At 37.3% G+C, this 23,402-nt stretch overlaps 1 protein-coding gene across 1 annotated transcript; it reads left to right on the plus strand.

Moving 5' to 3' along the window:
* Positions 1-6,899: 6,899 nt before the first annotated feature.
* On the plus strand, positions 6,900-13,983 carry LOC104595573 (nucleobase-ascorbate transporter 6-like). The gene is made up of 14 exons (XM_010256357.3): positions 6,900-7,961; positions 8,489-8,586; positions 8,680-8,856; positions 8,953-9,053; positions 9,435-9,510; positions 9,722-9,781; positions 9,956-10,137; positions 11,131-11,227; positions 11,859-11,945; positions 12,607-12,665; positions 12,759-12,850; positions 12,940-13,017; positions 13,117-13,277; positions 13,414-13,983. The coding sequence occupies exons 1-14, from the start codon at positions 7,841-7,843 to the stop codon at positions 13,627-13,629; spliced, it is 1,605 nt and encodes a 534-aa protein (XP_010254659.1). The 5' UTR covers positions 6,900-7,840; the 3' UTR covers positions 13,630-13,983.
* The last annotated feature ends 9,419 nt before the right edge of the window (positions 13,984-23,402 follow it).

The following is a 23,402-nucleotide window of genomic DNA, read 5'->3' on the forward strand; positions in this document are numbered from 1 at the left end:
AAACTCAGAACATGATGATGACCACCATAAATAATAATAATAATAATAAAATTAAAATATTTATGATTATTATTCTCACACTTGTACTTATCCTGAATTCCAGTTAAGAGATAGACTGAAGCCAGAAAAAGAGTTTAAGAGATAAACGGACAAAGAATGATGGGTTGGTTGCAAATTGCAATTACATATTTGGACCATATTCATTTGAACTAACGGTGGAAGAAATGTCTACAAATCATATGGTTACTGATATCCTTTTGTCATATGTTCCTGTCTTCTCTAACTGTTCTCTCTCTTTCTCTCTCTAAAACACTACAACCTTTCAAAAAGAAGAAGGAAAAAAAAAAAAAAAAAGGTTGTAAAGGTATTAATAATTGGCACGGAAGAAAAGTTCCACCGTCCTCAATGATCTTATATACCTTTGTATTGCATGTATTCCGTGAATATATAACTACTCTGTCAATCCAATCTATTCTCAATTTTCATTAATTTAGCAATTTGTATACATTTGCATTGTGCATGTACATATCTGTACTCGTTTTAAACTGAACCTTAAAATCATTTGGTAGGCTCAAATTAATAGAGGGCTTTAAAGCCCCAGTGGCCCACACTTTTAGATAAATAATACAAGAATAAGAAAGTAAAAAAAGGTTGATCCATCGTATCGATGGATGTTAATATATACATATTGTGAGCTGAAACGCCTCTTTCAAAAGGTCTCGCCAAGTGAATGGTTTGGATCTGTGATTTGATTTGATTGGGAAGGTGGAGGGGAGTCACTTTTAGTCTTTTAGGTGAATCCCTTGCCCTTCAACACAAGCGTCCATGAAACTGACCACCTAATTAATAATTAATCTTTTTTTTTTTGGTTTTGGTTTTTCTTTATTCCTCCTTCATGCAGTGCTCTTTCCTTTCCTTTCCTTCCACAGTAAATTAATTAAATAATTAAAACAAGATTTCTCTCTTTAGAAGGCTCTACTAATACACTTTTCCAATTCACCTCCATCTTATGCTATTATTCTATGTCAACCACCAATTAAATGAAATTAAGATCAGAGATGGAATGGGTGTTGATCAGATGGAGAGAATTTCCTTTCCAGTGGAATTCCCCATATTCACATATTGAGTTTTCTTTTGTTATATATTTGTGTTTGGCTTAGAAGTAAGAAGAGCATTTCTTGTTTTTGTGGCAAACACAAAAACAAGGCACATGAACAAATTGCTGAGTGGCCAACATGCATGTGGGAGCCCTTTAGGGCGCAACCTCAGCTTCTCCTCATTTGATATTCTTACATCTTAATTTATTCCACCTCTTGTTTACATATTTATAAAAGAAAAAGAAGAAAAGAAAAGAAGCCATTCGATATAGAAGTTGAAACCATAGTACCAATCTTTTGATCTTTCCAATGCATTGAAATTATACAAAATGTGTTTATTAGTATCAACATGCCCTCACAGTCACACAACCGACTCCATGCTTTGGAGTTTGGAACGTGTGGAATGATCTGTGAGATATCATGGGCTTGTGTGTCCACTCAGCAGGCAAAGTCAACATCTTGACCCTGATGAGCTCAGAAATTAAAATCGAGTGGGGTTGGATGGATCCAATGATCAATATAAAGATGCCAAATACTTTGGAACCAAAGGGGGCTCCACATGTGATCAAACAGTATATGATGATCCTGAAAAGGTGTGAAGTTTATTTTAACTTTTTGGGATAGAGGGAGTTGGTCAATCATTCAACAATGTGGAAGTGGTTTGAGCGTTAAATTGCACCTGAATTAGAATTTAGAAGAGAGAGAGAGAGAGTGAGCAGGAGAGAAAGAGAATGAATGAAAGTTTTTATTTATTTATTTTTTTTGGGAGAATGAATGAAAGTTGAACAGACACCAAATTTCAAATGCTCAAATCCCAAAATCTCCTCCCCACAATCCGTGATGAGTGATGAGATAGCTTAGGAAGGGAGGGAGGGAGTGGAGGAAGGAAGGAAGGAAGAAGCCACACAGCCCACAGGGCTTTTATGCTAGAGTGGGCCCTCCACGTGGGGGTGGGTGGGCATGGGGGTGCGGTGTAAAGGAGTGAAAGCAACACCCACGTTACTCTTTTGTTCTTTTCTATGGACTGGACGCTGCTCCACCCTCCCCCGCTCCCCTTTATTAATAATATTAATATAAATAAAATAAAATCCATGATTGCTCCTTATTTACCTCCAAATTTCAACTATTCCATGTTCATATATATATATATATATATATTGATTATGGCATCCGTGTTAAATCTCACACGTGTAATCTTTGATAAAGAGAAAATAAAAGTTGAAGTGATGAACACTTAATTAGAGTAGAGGGTCCATGTACGTGAGAAAGAATTAAAAACTAGGTTTGATATACAAAGCCTTGGGTGAGAAATAAAGAGTGGGGACACAAAAAAAGAATGAGGAGATCAATTGTAATAGTTGTAGATGAAAAAGAAAAGGTCTCAAATTCCATAAATAGGAAGAGAAAAAAATAATAATAAACTAAACTCTGTTTCATAATACCATACATAATGATAGTAACTGTGGATTTTATGCTTATTTGACCACCAACTTTTCTTTTCAGAATTCATCGGATGACTGTGGATCTATGTCCTTGTCAATTCTGACCTTCACCCTTTTTATAATTCATCCAAATGCACACAGATTTTTACATATTTTTCTCCTCTAATATGTTGGCTTTAAAAATAGAACAATTAAAATTAATTAAATAATAATAATAATAATAAATAAATGTTAACGCTAAGGGCATATAATAAACCTTCCTGCGCGTTAATTTACTCTCCTTCCAGTGTTCAGTGGTTATTAATTATTTTTTGTTTCATCAACGTTTCAATATCCACTTGTCACTTTATCTTTCTTGACCTTTTCTGTTGATTGTAGCAACTTGTTTTGTATCGTGAGTACGTATTTTGTGAATGATAATTTCCTTATAAGCTGAAAAGAGAAAAAACAATACAAAAAAAAAAAACGAGTAGAGGAGGACAAATGGCACCACTATACATGGAATTGTGCCGACAGCTGTTAGGTAATGTGTGACATTCAATGGCTTAACAACCAAATACCGTGGACAAATTTGCCACCAACCAGTGGATGCATTGGAGCGTTGTCAATTATTGCACCATCTCAGTATCTCAAAAAGAGTAAAACAAGGACGAACAACTTAATTAAACTTGTGTAATAAATGTAGAGAAGGAAAGGAAAGGGAAATTGCATACGGTTTCAAATGGAGTGGACGCTTTGTTTTTAATTTGACTTAGAGGCACTCTAGCTATAACCCTTGTATGGCAATCCTTATCATCAGAACTATTGTTATAATCTGACCAAAAAATCAAAAGGCTATAATCTCTTGAAATGTTTGCATTCAGTGGTGGTGATAAATCACTAGCTAGTTGGTTGGTTGGTTAGTGATCTTTATCGAATTTACATCGATCCCTTTATCATTGATTGTTTGTGTTCAAAAATATTTTTTAGTATCTATTTATCTATATATATATATATATGTAATTAATTTGTCCTAATTAAATATCACGATTATAAAAGAACTTTATTCTAGCTAAGATAAGCAATACATTAAACCAGATTATTGTCGATTCTAATAACATAGATTAATTACCCATATGCAATGTTAGTGTGGACCGTGGTCTAGCGTCACCGAAGGTGTTAAATTTTAATTCATAGTAAAAATCTATATTGAAAGAAATGGTCCCAGCCTAGCTAGTACTAAATTCATGTTGTTTCTTAATTCAAATTAGAAAGTTGGTTGATATCCTTTAGCCACAAGTAGTTAAATCTAATTCTGTTTTATAACATAAATAAATAAATAAATAAAACAATATTGGAAAGGTCTTCAAAAGGTTATATTGATGTATGTCCCAATGACATTAATCTTTCTCTTCTACATAACTAAATGGAAATTAATTATGTTTAAGTCTAATTTGATCTCCTGAATCGAACTCCACAGGCATGATACGATACGTTTCTTATCGGACGTATTGTATAGTATTTTTATAAATGATATCGTCCAAAATGCCTGTTTCCAGGGGTTTCGGACCCCATTCTTTTAATAATAAAAAACACCTTATAATCTTTCTAAAAAACCAAAGTTTGAAAAAAAAAAACTAAAAAAAAAAGTGTTTTGGTCGTTTCTAAGTACCGATATGACATGACCGAAACTCACTCGTATCGTATCGATACTTTGAACCTTGCCCACAGGTACAAATGCTATCGTTACTTTAATTTGTTATAAAGTTGTAACCAACCCTAGTTTGGCTTTGGCACCCTAATTCCAGGTAGGTGTAGGTCCCATCCCATACACTCATGAATTGGGATATGTTCCTCACGTAGCACTTCTCACAATGACCTCATAGGCTCATCTCCCCTATGGGAGATGTTCTTAATGTATGGTGGGATGCATCTGTAAGATGGGTGTGAGGTGCCATGTATATATTAATATAGAATAAGATATGTTCCTCACACATGGGCGCCTCACAAGTACATCCATCATGCATTGAGAACATCTCTTATGAATAATAACTTATTAGTACGATATTCCATTCATAAGAGGATATGCGTGTGAAGAGACATGTGTGAATAACAGATCCAATCTCTATTAATATTAGGGAGTACTGGCTGGAGGGCTAGACTCTAGGCTTTTGCGTGCAAAAATAAGTGGCTAGTCTTGGTCCTGATCGGTATTCATGCTAATGGTACTGAGCATAGGGCACCCCTATATATGCGCGAGACTTAAGACTAATCTAGTTGGACAAGTGGTTTTCATTTGCCACGTAAGCAATCCAGCTTTTGCACATGCAATCATACTCAGCACGCGATATAATAGATGTGTATATACTGATTGCATTGCATCATCATGTACAGCGGGTTTGTAGATAGCATGGGAGCCATGTATAGCAAGCAGATACCAAACAGGGACTAGTAGTATGACCACATATTCAATCCCACAATCAATGTCACCCCTATCATATGTCCCACCACCAATTGCTTTGCTGGTTTCCACAATTAACATAATATTAATAATTCAATGTTTTCATTTTTTCTCATATAAGTGTTTTTTTTTGTTTTGTATTGAGGCAATTTTTTTAAGCCTGTAGGTAGAGAACTGAAAGATATTCTTTTTGAGCTTAAAAGTAATCTATTCAGGGTCATCTCACTATATACTGGTCTCAAGTAACGTGTTCACCCCTAACTTTGACATAATCAGATGAAGTGCATTTTAATTTGGTGGCGTCTGATAACACTTTTCAGACATCTAAGATCTAAAATCTTTGTTTTTCAAATGCCACAAATTCATATTTGAATTTGGTAAGACCTAGTTTTATGTCTTATCAGAATCAAACTCATTTTAGACATGATAAAATGACATTAGTGCCCTTATCATTGTCATCTATTTAACAATGATAATAATAATTTATTTAATATTATTTATTTATTTAAATAAATGATAATATTAGTAATAATATTTATTTTAAAAAATAATAATAGTAATATTATTATTTAATAATAAATAAATATGTTACTATTAAATAATTATTATTATCATAAAATTATTAATGATATCATTGTAATATAAATAAATAATAAAATAATTATTTATTTCATAAAAATAACAATGATATTTATTTATTAATAAAATACTATTTTTATTTAATAGTCCTTTTATTATTTATAATATTATCAAATAGTCTATTTCTAAAGGTAAAATAGTAAACTTCACAATTTCAGATGTTGGAGAATTGCTCAAACTCAAATGATCTTATCTTTTTCATAACCTCTATAAAGCATAGAACCATTTCTACTTCTTTTCAGATTTTTAAACCTAAATAATAACTTTTTAACTTTTCAAACATCAGACTTCAAATTTATGAAACGCCACCTTTAGTCTTCATTAACTTCTTTTTATACATGTTGGGGTTCAACTATAATTACCAATAATACATAGAGTTCACTTAGCGTGCCCCAAAAACATCTCACAACACATCTCAATGTGCATTGGAAACATCTTCCAAACTTGTCATTAGGAGATATTCCCAATACACAGCCGGGATTGGTTGCGAAGCGTTTTTGGGGCGCACCGTGTGGGGTGCAGATGTGAATACATGATACTAAAAAAATCTATAATCAGTGGAAAGATGTCATAAAAGTGGTAACCAATTAGACGGTATTTATTGGTGTTTTAAAAATTAAAAATTGAACCAAACAAGGTGCCTCCAACTCTTTGAAAGAAGTAGATTTTAAGAAGTTACCAAGACCATCTCAGTATGACAACTGAGCACACACTTATGTCCTCTAAAAACTTTGCTACACATGCAGTGTGTAAACCACGACCCAATTAGGAGGTTGAACAGATCAACGGTTTAATCGCTTGGGGCAAATGGATTTTCACCAAATGATTTTTTTTTTTTCTGTCAATTTGTAGAGTTTAGAAAAGCTGAACCCATAAAAAGAGATTAGGAGACGGTTCAATCGGTTCGATCATGGGAGTCTAAGTCTAACAATGGGATGAAAACATTGATATTTTATTTCGAACCGTTGATCAAAGCCCTTAGGGTATAATTTCGGATTAAATAACCGGGGCCCATGTATTTATCAATGACGTGGGGCATTGTCATTGGTTCCACAGAATGCTAAACAGCTCGTACGTTCAGTTAATCCCATCTCGCATACCCCCTAAAATGTTCTACCAAGCAGGTTTCTGTTTGTCTATTGTTCTGCTTTGTTGTTGTTGGGCTCTCTCCTGTAAATTTGTAATATAAAAATTTTAATTCTATACGAAAAAAAAGCTTTTTTTTTACCATTTTTGAAACATTACTCGTTATTTAATGACTATTTTATTATTAGTAGTATTATTGACAAACGGGATTTCCTACTCAGAGGTTCAGAGCTCAGCTGCTCTTTATTTGTTACTTACAACCAACTCTGCAACAGTAAATTGAGTCTAACAGAATAGTTAGGAGACAGCGAGGAGGGAGGGAAGAAAAAAGTGTCGGTCGGGTTGTCGTTTTTTTTTAATATTTTTCTTCAAAAATCAAAATCTTGATTGCACTTGAAAGGAGTGTGAAAACTACCCTTTATCCTCTCTGTCTCGGTGTGAAACAGAACAAAGAGAGCTCTTACATCTTTTCTTTTTTCATTTGTTTTATTTTAATGTATCAGTTCCGAGTATTTATTTTTGAGAAAATAAAAAATACGAGCTTATGAATTGTAAGATTATCTTTATGCACAGTGAAAGCAAAGGAAATTAAAACTTAATCATTAGTTCATTTTTTAATGATTATAATTAGAAATTCCTTAGGTTGAAGGGAGGTATTTTGGTTTCTTTCTCGCTTTTGGTCATTTCTCTCGCCTTTTCTCACTCTATTCTCTCGGTTTCTGGAGTAGGTTTTGGGCTGTAAAACCTTTTTTGCATCTTTTCCTCTCTTCTTTTTTCGGTGAACTTCAAGGCGGTGTTGTTGCAGGGGTTTTTAACTCCAATGCCTGCCATTTGATATTTTTCCTCGAGATTGTTCTCCGGTTCCTTTGTTTTCTTCTTTAGGTGTCTGAGTTTCTGTTTGCATTTCAGTCTTTCCTTCTCTCTACTCTGGTAAACTTTTAGCTTTAAGTTGGTTTATGTAGGAGTGGTAACTGACAAGAGAATGAGATTTATGGGTGCTATCTATTTGCCTTTCTCTGTTGGCCTCTGAGAGATTTGGGCTTTGGGTTGTCTTGATATTTAGCTTTTGTAGTGTGTGGAGGTTGATTGCTCGTTATTTCTAGAGGAAGAGAAGAAGAAAGGGAGGAGGAGAAATCATGGCTGGAGGTGGTGGTGGAGGAGCGGCGCCGCCGCCGAAACAGGATGAGTTGCATCCACATCCGGTGAAGGATCAGCTGCCGAATATTTCTTACTGTATCACAAGTCCGCCTCCGTGGCGTGAGTCTCTCCCCCCTTGTGTAGTTATGTTGTTATTTTCTTCTTTTTTGCTTAAACTTCTACTAATCTTGTACTTCTATTTTTTTTTTCCGCACTGTATGATACTGGTATCTTTTTCATTTTTGTTTTCTTTGGTAATGTATATTGTTGCTGCTAGCCTGAGACTCATATCTGCTTTTCTTTTGTCATGTTTTGTAACTTTTGTTTATAGTTGGATTGGTACCTGATGTATTTTCCATTTATGGTTGATTATTTTGGTCTCTTTACTTACTATTGTTGGCTATCTGTAAAGTTTAGTGGCTCCTTTGCCTTTTCCTGGTTTACTTCTTCTTGTTCTGTGTTGGAATCACATATTGTATTTGTTTCATTTCGATGAATTTTCTTATGTTTATAGGATTTACATTGATTCGGATTTTTTTTTTTTTTTTTGGGGGGGGGGAGGAGCTGAATTCTGCTACTCTTGTGTTAGTTTTAGTTCTGGAGAACCTTTTTTTCTATTATTTACATTCTTTAGTATTCTAATACAGCCGAAGCCATCCTCCTTGGTTTCCAACATTACCTTGTTATGCTGGGCACAACAGTTATCATTCCCACTGCTCTTGTTCCGCAGATGGGTGGAGGAAATGTAAGCTCACGCATACATATCTACAAAATAATTTTCTTGGTGTTTTCTCCAGGTTTTTCTAATCTTTGCTATCTGCACTATTGTTGTTCTTAGGAGGAGAAAGCAAAGGTGATTCAGACACTGCTTTTTGTTGCTGGTTTGAACACACTTGCCCAAACATTGTTTGGGACCCGATTACCTGCTGTCATTGGGGGATCTTATACCTTTGTGGTACCGACCATTTCAATAATTTTGGCAGGTCGATATAGTGGTATTGTGGACCCCCATGAGGTATTATGATTCCACTACCACTTTAGTATGTCAAACTGTCAACATTTATGTATATTTTGTTCTAACCATGGGATCTGTCTTCCAATGCTGCTGCAGAAATTTGAGCGGATCATGAGGGGAATCCAAGGGGCCCTTATTGTTGCATCAACACTTCAGATTGTTATTGGTTTCAGTGGTCTTTGGCGTAATATCACAAGGTTACTCTAGGGTATTAGAATTTAGAAGATATAAATGTTGTTTTAATGCTGACCATATGACTTAATTGGGCCTTTTATGTGTTAATAGTGCAAGGCACTGAACTTGAAGGTGTATATTTATCATTCAAACCACAATTCCTTTTGGTTTAGTGGTGCATTGCACTGAAGAAGTTGCTCCAAGTCAGCATGGGTCCCATGTCTTTTCATGACAATTTGTGCACCGACTCATCCAATATCTTCTGTAGTCAACTAAATTTTGTCTCCAAAAGATTGGCATAAAACAACTGAATTTCAAATACTTGCTTGTCACTGCAAAATTCCATTAGAGCTTCTGCAATTTATGTTTATTAATCTCATAATTGTCTTATTTTGTTTGCCCAGGTTCATAAGTCCACTTTCAGCTGTACCCTTGGTAGCTTTAGCTGGATTTGGTCTCTACGAGCTTGGTTTTCCTGGGGTAAGCATTCTGGAAGAGCTTTAGAACTGGAATAAAGGAGACTTAAAAATGATTCCTTTCATGCCAATGTTCATACCATGTCTTATATTTTCACTCTTTCCAGAAAAATGATGTTTCACCTTAGCTTATGATGTTTCTAAATTACTATTTTTAAGCTCACCTTCATCGATACGAAATGACCTTTAATGATCATTATTTCCTTGATCTTTAGGTTGCTAAATGTGTGGAGATTGGTCTGCCACAACTCATCCTGCTAGTAGTATTCTCACAGGTATTATCCTTGGATTTTCCTTATTAGAAACTTGTAGCAATTGTAGTCGTATCATGTAGCAACTCGCCAGTTTTACTTATTTGGTGGAAAGTTCAAACTGATTACTAATGCTTCATTTTCTCCCTGGAGGATTCTTTTACATAAATAGCATTAATGTTCAATGCTTGTTTGCAGTATATACCCCATGTGATTCGCACGAGGCATGTTTTCGATCGCTTTGCTGTTATTTTCTCAGTTATAATTGTGTGGGTGTACGCTCACCTCCTCACTGTAGGTGGGGCCTATAAGAATGCACCACCAAAGACTCAATCTAGTTGTCGCACTGATCGTTCAGGGCTTGTGGAATCTGCTCCATGGTAAGACTTTCAGTAATATCACCATTTTGTAGTCATTATATTTAGTTTTCCTGTATAGTGTTTGCATGCCATGAAAACTGGATGCTACTTCTCTGGGCTTGGATTAAGATAACTGGTTAGCTTTGTTTGTAATTCCTTGTCATCAACTAGTGGTATACTTGAAACTGTATGCACCATAGCATATGTTAGTAAATAATGTAACAACTATTGATTAATCATAACAGGATGGGAGCGTTATTTTGGATTGCTACTTGGTTTATTTATGCAGTTTGCATATCGAAACCACATGGTATAATTTTTTGAAAAAGTGGTTATGTATTGTATCAGTGAGAAAAACTCTGCTTCTATTTCACAATAATTGCCGAAGTGATTCTCAGAATCAGCTTCTTCAATGTTATTAAGGTAGAAGTGTTCCATGTATGTATGTCTATCTACATCATGGTTTTCAAAACCGGACCGGACCGGATGGTCGGACCGTAAAAAGTGGGAACCGGTCCGTTTTCCCCCCAAAACCGTTGATTTTGGTCAGTGAACCACTGAACCGGGCAGTTAACCGTTCAAACGGTTTTGACTGTTTTTTATTTTTTTGAACTTTTTTATTTTTTGTCAGAACGGGCCAAGCGTTTGGTTCGAAACGGTCGGACTGTTCGACCCAGTAACCAGACCCCTGACCGGTTCGGTTTTAAAAACCATGATCTACATGGACATTTCTCTTGACATTACTAGTGTTTCATGTATTCTTGGCAAGCTTTTGGTCCTCTTTAGTCCTTGTCCATTTTAGTTGTTGCTTTATCATGGAAAATTGTGTGCACATTTTATTGCTAGATCTATAAAAGTTAAAAAGAAATGCTTTGTTTATCCAATGCTTAGGCAGTATAAATTATTGATGTTTTAGTTTACACAATAATCATGTGGTGGCAGCTATAGCAATAAATTCATATAAATGTGTACAAATTGTTGTTTGGATGTGATTTATGTGGTTTACAAATGCAGGATAAGAGTTCCATACCCATTCCAGTGGGGAGCACCTACATTTGATGCAGGAGAAGCATTTGCCATGATGATGGCTTCATTTGTGGCCCTTGTCGAGGTCTACTTTTCTCAACAATGATTATAATCATGTGGTGTCTTGAGAATTTGAATTTATCTCCTGCTTTTTATTTTGGTTGGAACTCTTCTATCTCCCTATCATTTTTAAGTTCATTTTGCATTCATTTTAGAAAGGAGAAAATGTTCTTTTCAACAATAAATAACAAAGCCACATAGACAATATCATGAAAAGTTTAAGATTCTCTCAAACATTGGCAATGTGGCTCTTTCATCAAGTGTAAAGTGAGCATTCCCTTCTTTCTAGATGGAGCAGAAGTTTTTTTTATAATTATTTTCCTGGTTCCCTTGCCTATGTTACATCATTAAGTTGATAAAAAGGAAACAATTGTTCTACATGACATTCACCCTCACCCTTTAGATTTCCCACATTTTCAACAGAAAAATACACATTAGGTTTCCTCTGGCTTGCAAGTAACTACAGCTTGTTGGGCTAGCTGGGACATGCTCCAATGTGGGTATTGTAATATGTGCTGCAAATGCACAATAAGTTGTTATCTAATAGTTTGTCAGATGCATAATAAATTATTATTTAATCTTTACTGATTAAAAAAATATTATTTGGTCTTTTCAGCGTTTGTTAGTTGCTTACAAATAATTTGTTATCGATGCAGTCAACTGGTACTTTCATTGCAGTGTCAAGGTATGCAAGTGCAACTCCTTTACCACCTTCTATTCTCAGCCGTGGAGTTGGTTGGCAGGTAATAATGGTTAAAAGTGTACATCTTGCCCTAAAAAATGCTTATGGGTGTCATGTCCATCTATTTCTTTATAGTACATATAAAATCAGCAGGATTTGAGACACAGTATTTATCCCTGCTTTGCAAGAACAGGATGGTGGGTTTTAATCCAGGTATTACATTCCTCATCCCTGTACCCCTGCCCCCAACTTCAGAGAGGGAGAGAAGAAATACACAAATAAACAAGTTAATAAAAGCTGGGATGTGAAGTATTGATAAAAAAAGCAGGATGTAAAGAACGTGAAGCATCTAGTAGAACAGATCCAGTGAAACTTTTTCCCTATACCTTTCATATGAGCAGTTCATTCATTAATCTTGTCAGTTGCCATTCCCAAATAATCATACTAGTAAATCCTTCATCAAACTGGAACAATCTGTATATAATATCCAGATGGCAAGTAAATCTTTTCATTGATATTAGGAGATTTCATGCATTGTCTGTAACAATAAAATAGGCTATAATCAATCAAAGAGGTTTTCACTGATTGTGCTGCTTGTGGTGACGTGTACAATATCAGAAGGCAACATGAACTTCCATGATGCATGGTGCAGCCAATCGTTCATGATTTAACTATAGTTGGATATTGTACTTGTTGGCTGAGTTGGTTTCTTTCTGATTCAGGGCGTTGGAATTCTCTTCTCTGGCATATTTGGAACTGTAAATGGATCTTCTGTGTCTCCGTAAGATTTGAGGAAAACTTTTGTGCTTTATGAGCGTTGTACTTTTTATATAAAATTTTCTGACAGACATGAGGAATCCACTGTCTTCTGCAGTGAGAATGCTGGTTTGTTAGCTTTGACACGTGTTGGTAGCAGAAGGGTGATCCAAATATCGGCTGGATTTATGCTATTCTTTTCAGTGCTTGGTAAGTTAGAGTTAGCCTTGCACTCGCAAATAATCATCATTTTCTGCAATTTTAGAAGTGTTTGAGTTCTGACAGCAGGTTCTATGTAGGAAAATTTGGAGCAGTGTTTGCTTCAATTCCTGCACCAATCATTGCAGCCTTCTATTGTGTGTTCTTTGCTTATGCGGGTACGTTGTGTTGAGAAAACTTGGCACCCTTTGTTCTCATGGGATAAATTTGTTTAGATGAGATTAACTAATGTCATGGTTATATTTTGTCATGAGCAGGTTCAGTAGGTTTAAGCTTCCTGCAGTTCTGCAATCTCAACAGCTTTAGAACGAAGTTCATATTAGGTTTTTCTGTTTTCTTGGGTTTGTCGGTGCCTCAATACTTCAACGAGTACACAGCAGTAAATGGTTATGGCCCAGTTCACACAGGAGCTAGATGGGTATGACAGAACATAGAAACACCTCATCTTATGTTTCTTAATCTGAAATCAGTTAATTGATTCACATGCTGGCTTGGGACTTGGTACTTGGTAGTTGGTAGTGGATCCACTTAACAAAATGTGCCTCATTTTGCAGTTCAACGACATGATTAATGTGCCCTTCTCATCGGAAGCATTTGTAGCGGGGTTGTTGGCATTGTTCTTGGACATCACAATGCACAAGGACAGTTCAACCAGGAAGGACAGGGGGTTGCATTGGTGGGACAAATTCCGGTCCTTCAAGACGGATACAAGAAGTGAGGAATTCTATTCCCTGCCCTTTAACCTCAATAAGTTCTTCCCATCAGTGTGATCTCTGGGACTGGTGAATGGGTGATTGGTCCTCAGTTCTGAATTGGTGTAATCAAGTAATGCTCGCCACCTCACCTCGCCCAATATCTCTATTGGGGGAGAGACCGAGAGGGTGGAGGCTGGGGGATTGGTGGACTATTTATCTCTTCTTCTACCTTCCATTTTTCCTTTTCTTTATATTGGTCAAGTGGTAAGCGGAAATGGTGTAAGTGTAACGATCCGGCCATTTTAGTATTACAGCATGCATCAGAATAAATTTGTTAATCTTATTATTTCTAATTCCCTGTAAATCCAAATGGATGAAATGAACTTTGTTAAGTTTGAACTCTGAAGTAGGGAAACAAGTTTAGCTCTACCCACCACTCTCGGTCTTGTATTTTGTTCTGTATGGGGCATGTTATTGCCAATTTGCCATGCGCCCATGCTACTGCCACTCTTTTGATACTTGATCTACATCCAAATGCGATTTTTTTTTTGTTTAAATTAACATGGGAAGTCAGTAACGAGTTTTGTTTGGTCATGCGAAAATGTATATAAAATAGGATCTCTTGAAGGTTTAACTGGGAGGTATCATTGTCAGAGAGAGAAAGAGAGAGAGAGCGCATATATTATTACCCTGGACGCGCATTAATTGAGCCTTATCTGTCGAGTGTCGACGGTAGGCTGGTCTGGACTGGATCTGAGTTCTGAACTTTGAAGTAATAAAATAAAATACTACTGAATTACTGGTACATGTGTTTGATGTATCTACCCTCGACTTTACCTAACAACTTATACCCTCTTTGACTGCCAACCATTACTGGTAAAGTTATAGTTTTATTTTTCTGTTTGGTGATAATTTATACAAGCACACTTATTTATGAACACTGGCTGCGGATTTATTTATTTTAAATATATATTTTATGTGAAAATAATTGTTCCATTCCATATATGCATGGTGAAAATAATTGTTTCTGCCCACGTTTATCGTAGCCATACATGGAGAACATCTCATCCTCTGCATAGTATTATCTAGGGGGAGATGTTCCTAATTCACGGGGGTAGTGTGTTGTGGGTAGACGTGGGCAGGAGATCCGAACTCTTATTGGAGTTCAGATCTTCTGCTGTTAATTGCAGCCACATATGGAGAATATCTCATCCTCTGCATAGTATTATGTAGGGGGAGATGTTCCCAATTCACGGAGGGTAGTGTGCTGTGGGTAGATGTGAGCAGGGTTCTCGTGGGTAGAAGATCCGGATTCCACCTGCCCACGTTTATCGCAGCCACACATAGAACATTTCATCCTCTACATAGTATTATGCAGGGGGAGATATTCCCAAATCACGGGGATAGTGTGTTGTGTGTAGACGTGGACAGGGTTCTCGTGGATAAGAGATCCGAACTCTTTTTATTGTTCAGTCCACCTCAGAAATCTTAACCCCACCGTAGAGGTGGGATGAATCCTGAATGTGGATGGATGCCAAATTTACAGGCAGGATGTGGTTTATACTTTATAGGGGGGCTACTAATAGACTATGAGAGGGCTGTAATTTCAGATTTCTGAATGGAGTGCAGTCTATTTATCCCTAGAATAATAATTTTTTTACCTAAAAAGGGTAGAATGAAACATTAAATGCTAGGTGAAAGCCAAGGGAGTTGTTAGTATTTGACCAAAACTCATAGGGACTAGTCACATTGTATTTTGGTCTATGTGGAATTGGGAGAAATTAAGAATGGCATAGCCATCCTCACCTGTTTCCAAGGTTCAAAGTATCAATAGGTATTGGCTGATACGTATCATTTCGGGACCTTTCCAATATGCTTTTATAATGGGTGTATCAGAGTTCTGACCGGTTCAGGGGTGGAGGAGCCCTAAACCGACGCATCTGAACCGATTTCAAAAAAAAAAGTGTCGATATTGTCCAATACGCCCCTACCGGCATATTGATATTTTGAATTCAGAATGACTGGATAAGGATGAGGCCAGTCATGAGTCATGACCACGAGTAACAACTATCAAATGAGTTACTGGTAATTAAATTAGGAATAAATAATTTTGTAAAAAAAGAAGATTCATCTTCATGCTATAACAAACATGAAACAGTGGATACTGAATAGACATCGATTGCTCAACTCCACCAGCTTTATATAATTGAAAATTCCGATGTTTTGTCTTCTTCACCGATGGGGGCAATTCAGTCCCCTGACTGACAGAATCACATTCAAATATGCTTTACGTATTTTACATTCTTTAATTATTTATTTGGCTCCAACCCCAACCTTGGCTTTTGGGGGGCACCCAGCTATCCAAATCCAAAACTTGAATCCGGGGTTTTGGTATGAATGTGTTTACTTTCTGATTTGGATGAGATTAGTTTAAGCATATCCCCATTCCCCGGTTAAGGAATTTCCGTTTTACAACGTCTGTATCACTTGCTACCCAAGAAAGCTTTCTGCTTTCCCTTATCCAAGGGGTTTTGTTCATACTGCTACCAAGTACCAACCAAAGGCCAGTGTTTATTTGATGACTAAGTTTATTTTATAAATTAAAATCAAAAGATAAAAGAACTAGAAAATGAAATATGGTTATATCTTTTGCATTTTCTTATCAATCAGGTGTAGGTGTAGTCCATCAATCTTCTCGCTAAGAGCTCAAATGCTTCGCTCTACTGTTCAACATCAACGAAAATTTGAGTCCGAGGCCATAGCTTGTGCCAAAATGTCAGGTATCACTCTTCTAATTATATACAGCGAGTAAAGCCCGACTGAACAAATGCAAAACAACAACAAAAGAAGGTTAAGCAAACTGGACATTAAATCATCTATAAAAATTACCTGGACCTCCACCAATATCCGAAAGGAAGGGAAAGGAAACTAATGGGGGTGTTTGATACTGTTGTCCATCACAGAATGGGGTGTTTGGTTTCATGTGGACCGTGCCTGCCCACAAAATAGCGTGGACAACAGGACAAGGACAAACCACATTTCTGTTTATCGGCAACCGCATTTTATCATGGATGGGTCACACCATGGTGTGGACAGTTTGTGAGAAGAATTCAGTGTAATGCAATTGTGTTGCACCAGCTTAATCACCCTCATTTTTGTGATCTTTTAACATATTTTTATTTATAATTAAATTATTTATTGCTGAAGATAATATTATCATAATTTTTCTAAACATTGAACTGTTTTTAATTATTTTTATCACCATTTTTATCCAACAAAGTGGTTTTATACTATTATATAAATTCACATAATATACATTTTATCTTCTAATAATTGACATAAATGACAAATATATTTATTTTATATTTATTTATCCATTATTATTTCAAATTATTTTTGGATTAAATTATGATTATTCATAATTGATGATGTGCGTTTTGGTAGCTCCCGGCTGGCAGGTAACTCGGATGCCTAACTGAACAATCCCTAACTGGAATGTGGCTCAGATGCCTAGCTTAACAATCCCTACCTAGAATGTGGCTTGGATGCCTAGTTGAACAGTCCCTACTTGGAATGTGGCTTGGACACCTAACTAAATGGTTCGTAGCTGAAAGGTGGCTCGGATGCCTACCTAAATGGTTCCTACTTGGAAGGTGTCTTGAACGCCTAGCTGAATGGTTCCTAGCTAGAAGGTGGCTCGAATGCCTAGCTGAATGGTGACGAGCTATATAGCTTATTAGGGCGACTTGCAAAGAACCAGTGTCAGAGTGCCCGAGTTGCTTTACTCGGGGTGGGCACTTTGATGCTTAAGTCAATGAGTTGGAGATTTTTTAAGAGAGCTAAAAACAAGATAGAGAGTTGTGAGAGCTAAATTGCGCATCTACTTTCTGAGGTTGGAGGTAAGGCCTTTGTATAGGCATTGTTTGGCATGGGCATCATGCACCGTATCCAAGATCCCTGGGAAGACGTGCCTAACTGGTCCAAAGTCTTCGGAGGTAGTCGTGCACATAGGCCAATCTTTGCACTTTACTCGGTTTCCTCTAAAACATTCAATGTGAGAACTGACTTCCGAGAGTCCCGGGAGTGATGGGATGCATGCAAAGTTGGTCGGCGAGCACGTCTCGCAGGTTGCTACTGGACCTCAATCAGGTTGGCAAGTCCTCGAGGGAGGTCTCTCCTCACGTCAAGGTCACTCCAATCAGTATTGACGAGGTACCACAGGTCGGCCCTGGATGAGGTGATGCTAGCCGTGTACGTCACGGTGCCTGAGTTGTAGATGAGGTCGCCAGGTCAACGGGGGTAGGTCGCTAGGTCGGCGGCGGAGGTAAGTTGCTAAGTCGATGGCAAAGGTAGGTCTCCAAGTCGGTAGAGGCAGGTTGTTAGGTCGGCGGCGGAGGCAAGTCGCCAGGTCAGCGGCAAAGGCAGGTTTCCAAGTCGACGACAAAGGCAAGGAAGTCGCCAGTTGGGACTCCATCATTTTGGCTAAGGCCAATCATCGCCTAGGTGATGTCGGGGTGTCATCCAACTGTTCTAAGATGCCATGTGTCATAATGTCAATGGATGGTCAAATCTGCATTCATCAATAATCAACCATGTATGTCACAAATTGTACGTGAGATGTATAGAATCAATAAGTGTGGTACTTGTAGAATGCCCATGTGTAGAGATGGCAATTTGATCCGTCCCTGTGGGGCTCCAGCCCAGTTGGGGCGGGTTTTTTTTACCACAATTCGAGGTTTGGGGCGAGTTTGGGGAAAACCCAAAACTCTAGGGGTCGGGGACAGTATTTGTCCACCCTGCCCTGACTATATTATATAACATAATACATATAAAATTGTTAATATATGTTAATGTATATTATATTACATAATATAAAATAGTTCTAGGTAGGTTTCAAAAAAATAAATAAATTTATAAGTATACAAGTAAGAATAACCGGGGCGGGGCAGGGCAAAGTCATGGAGGCAGGGACGGGGCGGGGAATTCCAATTTGGGGTAAGGTATAGGACAGGCAAAACCCAGTCCCGCTCTACCCCATTGCAATTCTTACCCATATGGGTGTAGATAGTTTCTCTCTATACAATTTTGTCCATAATTCATAATAATTGTGAAGAATGGTGTGGTGTGAATTGATCATTACCACAAAGTGTGATGTGGACTAATTGACATGCACAAGGTGTGGAGAGTGCCTGTATAGTCATGTGACATTTATCTGGATTGCTTCCTACCAACTTCGTGCCATAAGTATAAAATGTATGTTATCGATTGATTTCTGATTTGTGCATTTGTAGAGAATCATCCAAAAGATAGAATGATGCAGAATGGCAGGTCCAGGATCGTCGCAACACACAATCCGGACCAATCCAAAAGATAGAATGATGCAGAGTGGCAGGTCCAGGATCGTCGCAACACACAATCCGGACCAATCCAAAAGATAGAATGATGCAGAGTGACGTGGAAAATGATAAGAAAACAACACGCATCTACCTAACGGGTACGGGTGGTGAGGATGTTGAATACAATTTTAAGGACAGAGCTCAGAGCACAATGAATATAGTGATAGACCAGGCCCATCCTCAATACTCGGCCCAAAATACACCTCTGAGCCCTAGATAAAGCCCATAGGCAATTTCATTGCACCAAAACAATTATAATAACTCAATAATCATTAATCAATCTGTTTTTTTATATGCATTGTCATATATGACGTCTACGTAACTTGTACACTAATAATTTACAGTCGCTGCCTGTTCTCATCCTTTGTTTACAGTATGTCCGGTTGTGGACCAATGGCATGGGTGTGGGTGTGTGGGTAAGATAGGGATGGAGTCATGGAGAGGGGTAAGAGAAAGATAAGGTTGAGAGAATGATAGGGAAAAAGGCATGTGTTGTGTGTATCTTAGAGAGAGAGAGAGAGAGAGAGAGAGAGAGAGACAATTCAATAATTCAAATGGTCGGTCCCTTGCTTCTTGTTGAGTCATTGCAACACTCCAAATTATCACTTGGGACTCGATTGATCTAGTTCACTCAACCAAGTTCGCATTCATAAAAAAAGTTTAGACTGGAGACCAAACCACATTATTGAAAATGAGATAAAACTACTAATGACATACGGTAGCAGTGTAAGCATTTAGATCGATCGACTAGAGTTACTGAACTTGTTCCTTTCATTTATATATTCAAGTGCTGGATGATTCCTTCACCTGTTCTTTGCTAAACTTGATCTCAGCAACGAAGTGGCGATCATCTCACTCTATAAGTCTCCAGTTGTTTGAAAGATTCATCTAAGCCTTCCACTGAAGGTTGTTTATGGTCATGTCCACTGCAACTTTCGTACAAATTGATGTGCGATCAAATGGGGCACAGTGGGTCATCTTTCTTGGAAAGGTTTGAGCTTTTACTAAGTTGTTACATACATTGTTGTGCCATTTCCACAACTGTTCTTCTCTGCTTTGTATTACATAGCTTTATCTTAATGAATGAGATGGGATGGAACATCATCTTTAGCCCCTATATAATTTAGTATATAGGCCCGGCCCATATTGATGATATACAAATCCTAATGTCTGAAGACACGACCCATGTGCAGAAGATGAGGCCCACCTCAAAAAGTTCCCTAATGAAGTATACCTGTTTCTTATTGAGACGATAATTGTTGAACATACTACTGTGGCTACTATAGAAGAGAGATGGTGATTTCAGAAGTGACAAGGGACCCTGCCTTGGGACTGGTCTGGGGAACAGGATAAATATCTATGGTTCCCTTAACTTGCCACCTGTCTAATGTTTACCAATGTAATAGCTATGCCATGCCCCCCCCCCCCCCCCCAAAAAAAAAAAAAAAAAATCATGCTTAATTAGATGGCTTCTTTTAATTATTTGATTTGGGATTATTTTGCAAATTAACTTCCAGGGAATGCATTAAGATAAGCCTTCCATGATTTTATCATATCATATTGCACCGAGATAAGTTAAACTATCCATGAGAAGCAGATAATTTCCCTCTATCTACCTCTTCTATTGTATTGAAGGGAATTGATTTATAGCAAACCATTTCAATAAATTGAAAGAGCCTTAGCTGTGTGAAGGATCAATCTTCCAAAAAAGGAAAGAGAAAACAGATGAGTGGTGAACTGATGAAATCACTTGGATAGGCCAAAGTCTGAATGCTAGCTTCTGCCACACTTTAGTTCAGTAGTCCACTATTATCTTCTATGTCTAAAAAAAGACTAGTAAAGGGGCAGCTAGCCCCCACAAGGGATGAGGAATGTGATATGATCTTAATGGCCAACTCATTGTGACCAACTACTATTTGAAAAGTGGACTGGCTTCACCCATAATTCATTCATTTCAAATGACGAGCTGTCTTTTTGCAGGCCCTACACTTAATAAAGTGCGTATGTGGTGCCCTACACTTGCCATTTTAATGCGATTCAAAATACTATAGTCCATGCTGTATAGAATTGTTAAGTGGTATCTCTAATCTAATATGAGACCAGACCACACTATGAAACAGAGTAGTTTTGAACGTAATCAACCCTAAAGATTATCTACATATGCTAAAGCAAAGCAATCAAGACCTCCACAATGAGGATATTTTATATGGAATCACGGGATTTAGTACCTAAGAATCTCTCAATTTTTTGCCAAAATGAATTACTTTCTAATTTTCAAAGTTAGGATAAATTTGGTTTTCAATTGGACTCGAAATCCTTCATAATCGAAATCAGAATCAGAATGATCTATTCCCATAGTCTATTTGGTTCAAATAAGAATCAGAATGGGGATTGAAATCAGTTAGAATGAGAATTCATTTCCAAAGGGGAGGGAGGGAATGACCATTCCCTCAAAGGGGGAATGATATTTCAGAATGGGATTTTAATTCTATCCAACCAAACAGTTGGGATTGGAATGACCCATTTCCATTCCAGTTCCAAAACCTTACTCCTGTAAACCAAACAGGCTCTAGAGTCTTGATCATTCATTGTTGCTTAAAAATGGTTTTAAGGCTGTGTTTGATTAATTTGGTATGTAGAAAATAAGAGACAGAAACTCAGAAAGCCCCATTGTCATTGCATAAAGAAGAAGTCATGGATCTGCCGTTCATTAATTTTAGGTCAGCAAATGTGTGCCAAAACCCAAAAGTGTTACTAGAGAAAAGGGAAAGAAAGAAACTGAAAAAAGAAAACAAAGAAATCTACCCCCACTCCACCCACTTGGTACCATTGTAGACTGCAACAATTAATTGTTTGGTGAACAAACTGTAACAAGGAGTGACCAAGCCAGCTCTTGAATTTAATTGTAGCCCAGCCATCCAAACCGTCCAAGGCTAAAAACCCTTGACCCATTCAATCATCAGCGCTCACAAGAATGGAGCATTTGTGATAGACTCAGCAATGGAGTCTGTTGTGTACCAACTACTTTAGTTAGACAGAACCATCAGGCTACTTCACCTTGAAAACTTTTAACTTAACTGACTTGAAACCAGACCATTCTCATAAGAATAGTAGAATACTCTCTAGCTGCTATTCCAGTTTGGTCAAGAATGCAGAATTCTAAGAGTTGTAATAAATCTAGGTAGAGTGGAGGTTGTGGAGCATTGACCTTGTGGGACACGACGGATCAACTGAAATGAAGAGGCATTAATTGGGTTTTAATCTTTTTATAATATATTTATAAATCAATATCACCATCACCATCATTATCTTCCTCATTAATATAAATATTGGTCTATGATCAGTGCCTTATTTCTCTTTCATTTGTGGTCGATTCAAATGTTCATTTGGGGTTGGCCATCATCATAGTCGTCATCACTCATCATAGTCCATGACCAGGACTGACTAATTGGAACCCTAACATCCTAAGAAAATCACCTAACTTTGTGGTTTTTATTTTAAAGGGAAGAATGTTATCTTCCTCAACAAGATCACATCAAATTAGCACACCCCACAAGAGAAAAACCAAAAAGAAAAAAAAAAAAAAAAGCCATGTTGTTTGGTGGGGGTTTGATGAGAATGCTAAAGCCAAGAAATTGACAATTGGGGTTGGGGCCAAGAAATGTTGCCCCCTCAGGGCACAGTGCTACAATTAATGAACAAAAGGAGTGGAATACTAGCCACTTGTGAATTCCAACCATTGAAAAATAACGTCTTTGGTTAAATATTACTGGGAAGAGTTTAAGAGAACATTCATTTAATATTAATGGGAGTCATCTCCCCTCAATCCCTCCCTTGATATTTCAACCTGTTAACCCAAAGATGTCCAGCATTTTCACATGGCTACGTAGACCGACATTTATGGGCGGAAGTTTTACTCGTGAATCAGAACCAAAATAAAATTCAATAATACAGCCAAACTGCATCGAGTGAACAGCAGATTTACAGGAGTCAAAGATCTTCGGGATCAGCTAGATCACTCTTCGTACTCAAGTAATCAATCCAGCTTTGCGCATAATCCAACGATAAACATAAAGAATGGAGATGAACAAGGAAATTCCGTTTGTCTAGCTAGCATTTCATGGGGGGTGGGCCTCTCTGTTGCAGATGCAGACAAGACTCAACCTGCAGACAACCCAGTAACTACCGGTTTGTCTACTGCGACCCTGAACTGATCTCATCAGTCTTGACGGTCCGATTGTTGTTAAGACAAGGACTAAAAATCATGATCAACTTGGCAAATAATGAAAAATTTTGTTAGAGAATAAAACCCATTCAGACCCTCATCTAAGAACTTAAGCTTTTAGGTTAAAACGTTAAATGGTTCTTAATTCGATCAAGTGATCTAGTGTTTTATCCTTGCTGTCATTATTGTAATTAATTAAATTTTAATAAATGTATGAATGAACAAGC

This window comes from Nelumbo nucifera, chromosome 3 (genome assembly GCF_055504915.1).
Source record: "Nelumbo nucifera cultivar China Antique chromosome 3, China Antique-T2T, whole genome shotgun sequence".
Lineage (NCBI taxonomy): Eukaryota > Viridiplantae > Streptophyta > Magnoliopsida > Proteales > Nelumbonaceae > Nelumbo > Nelumbo nucifera.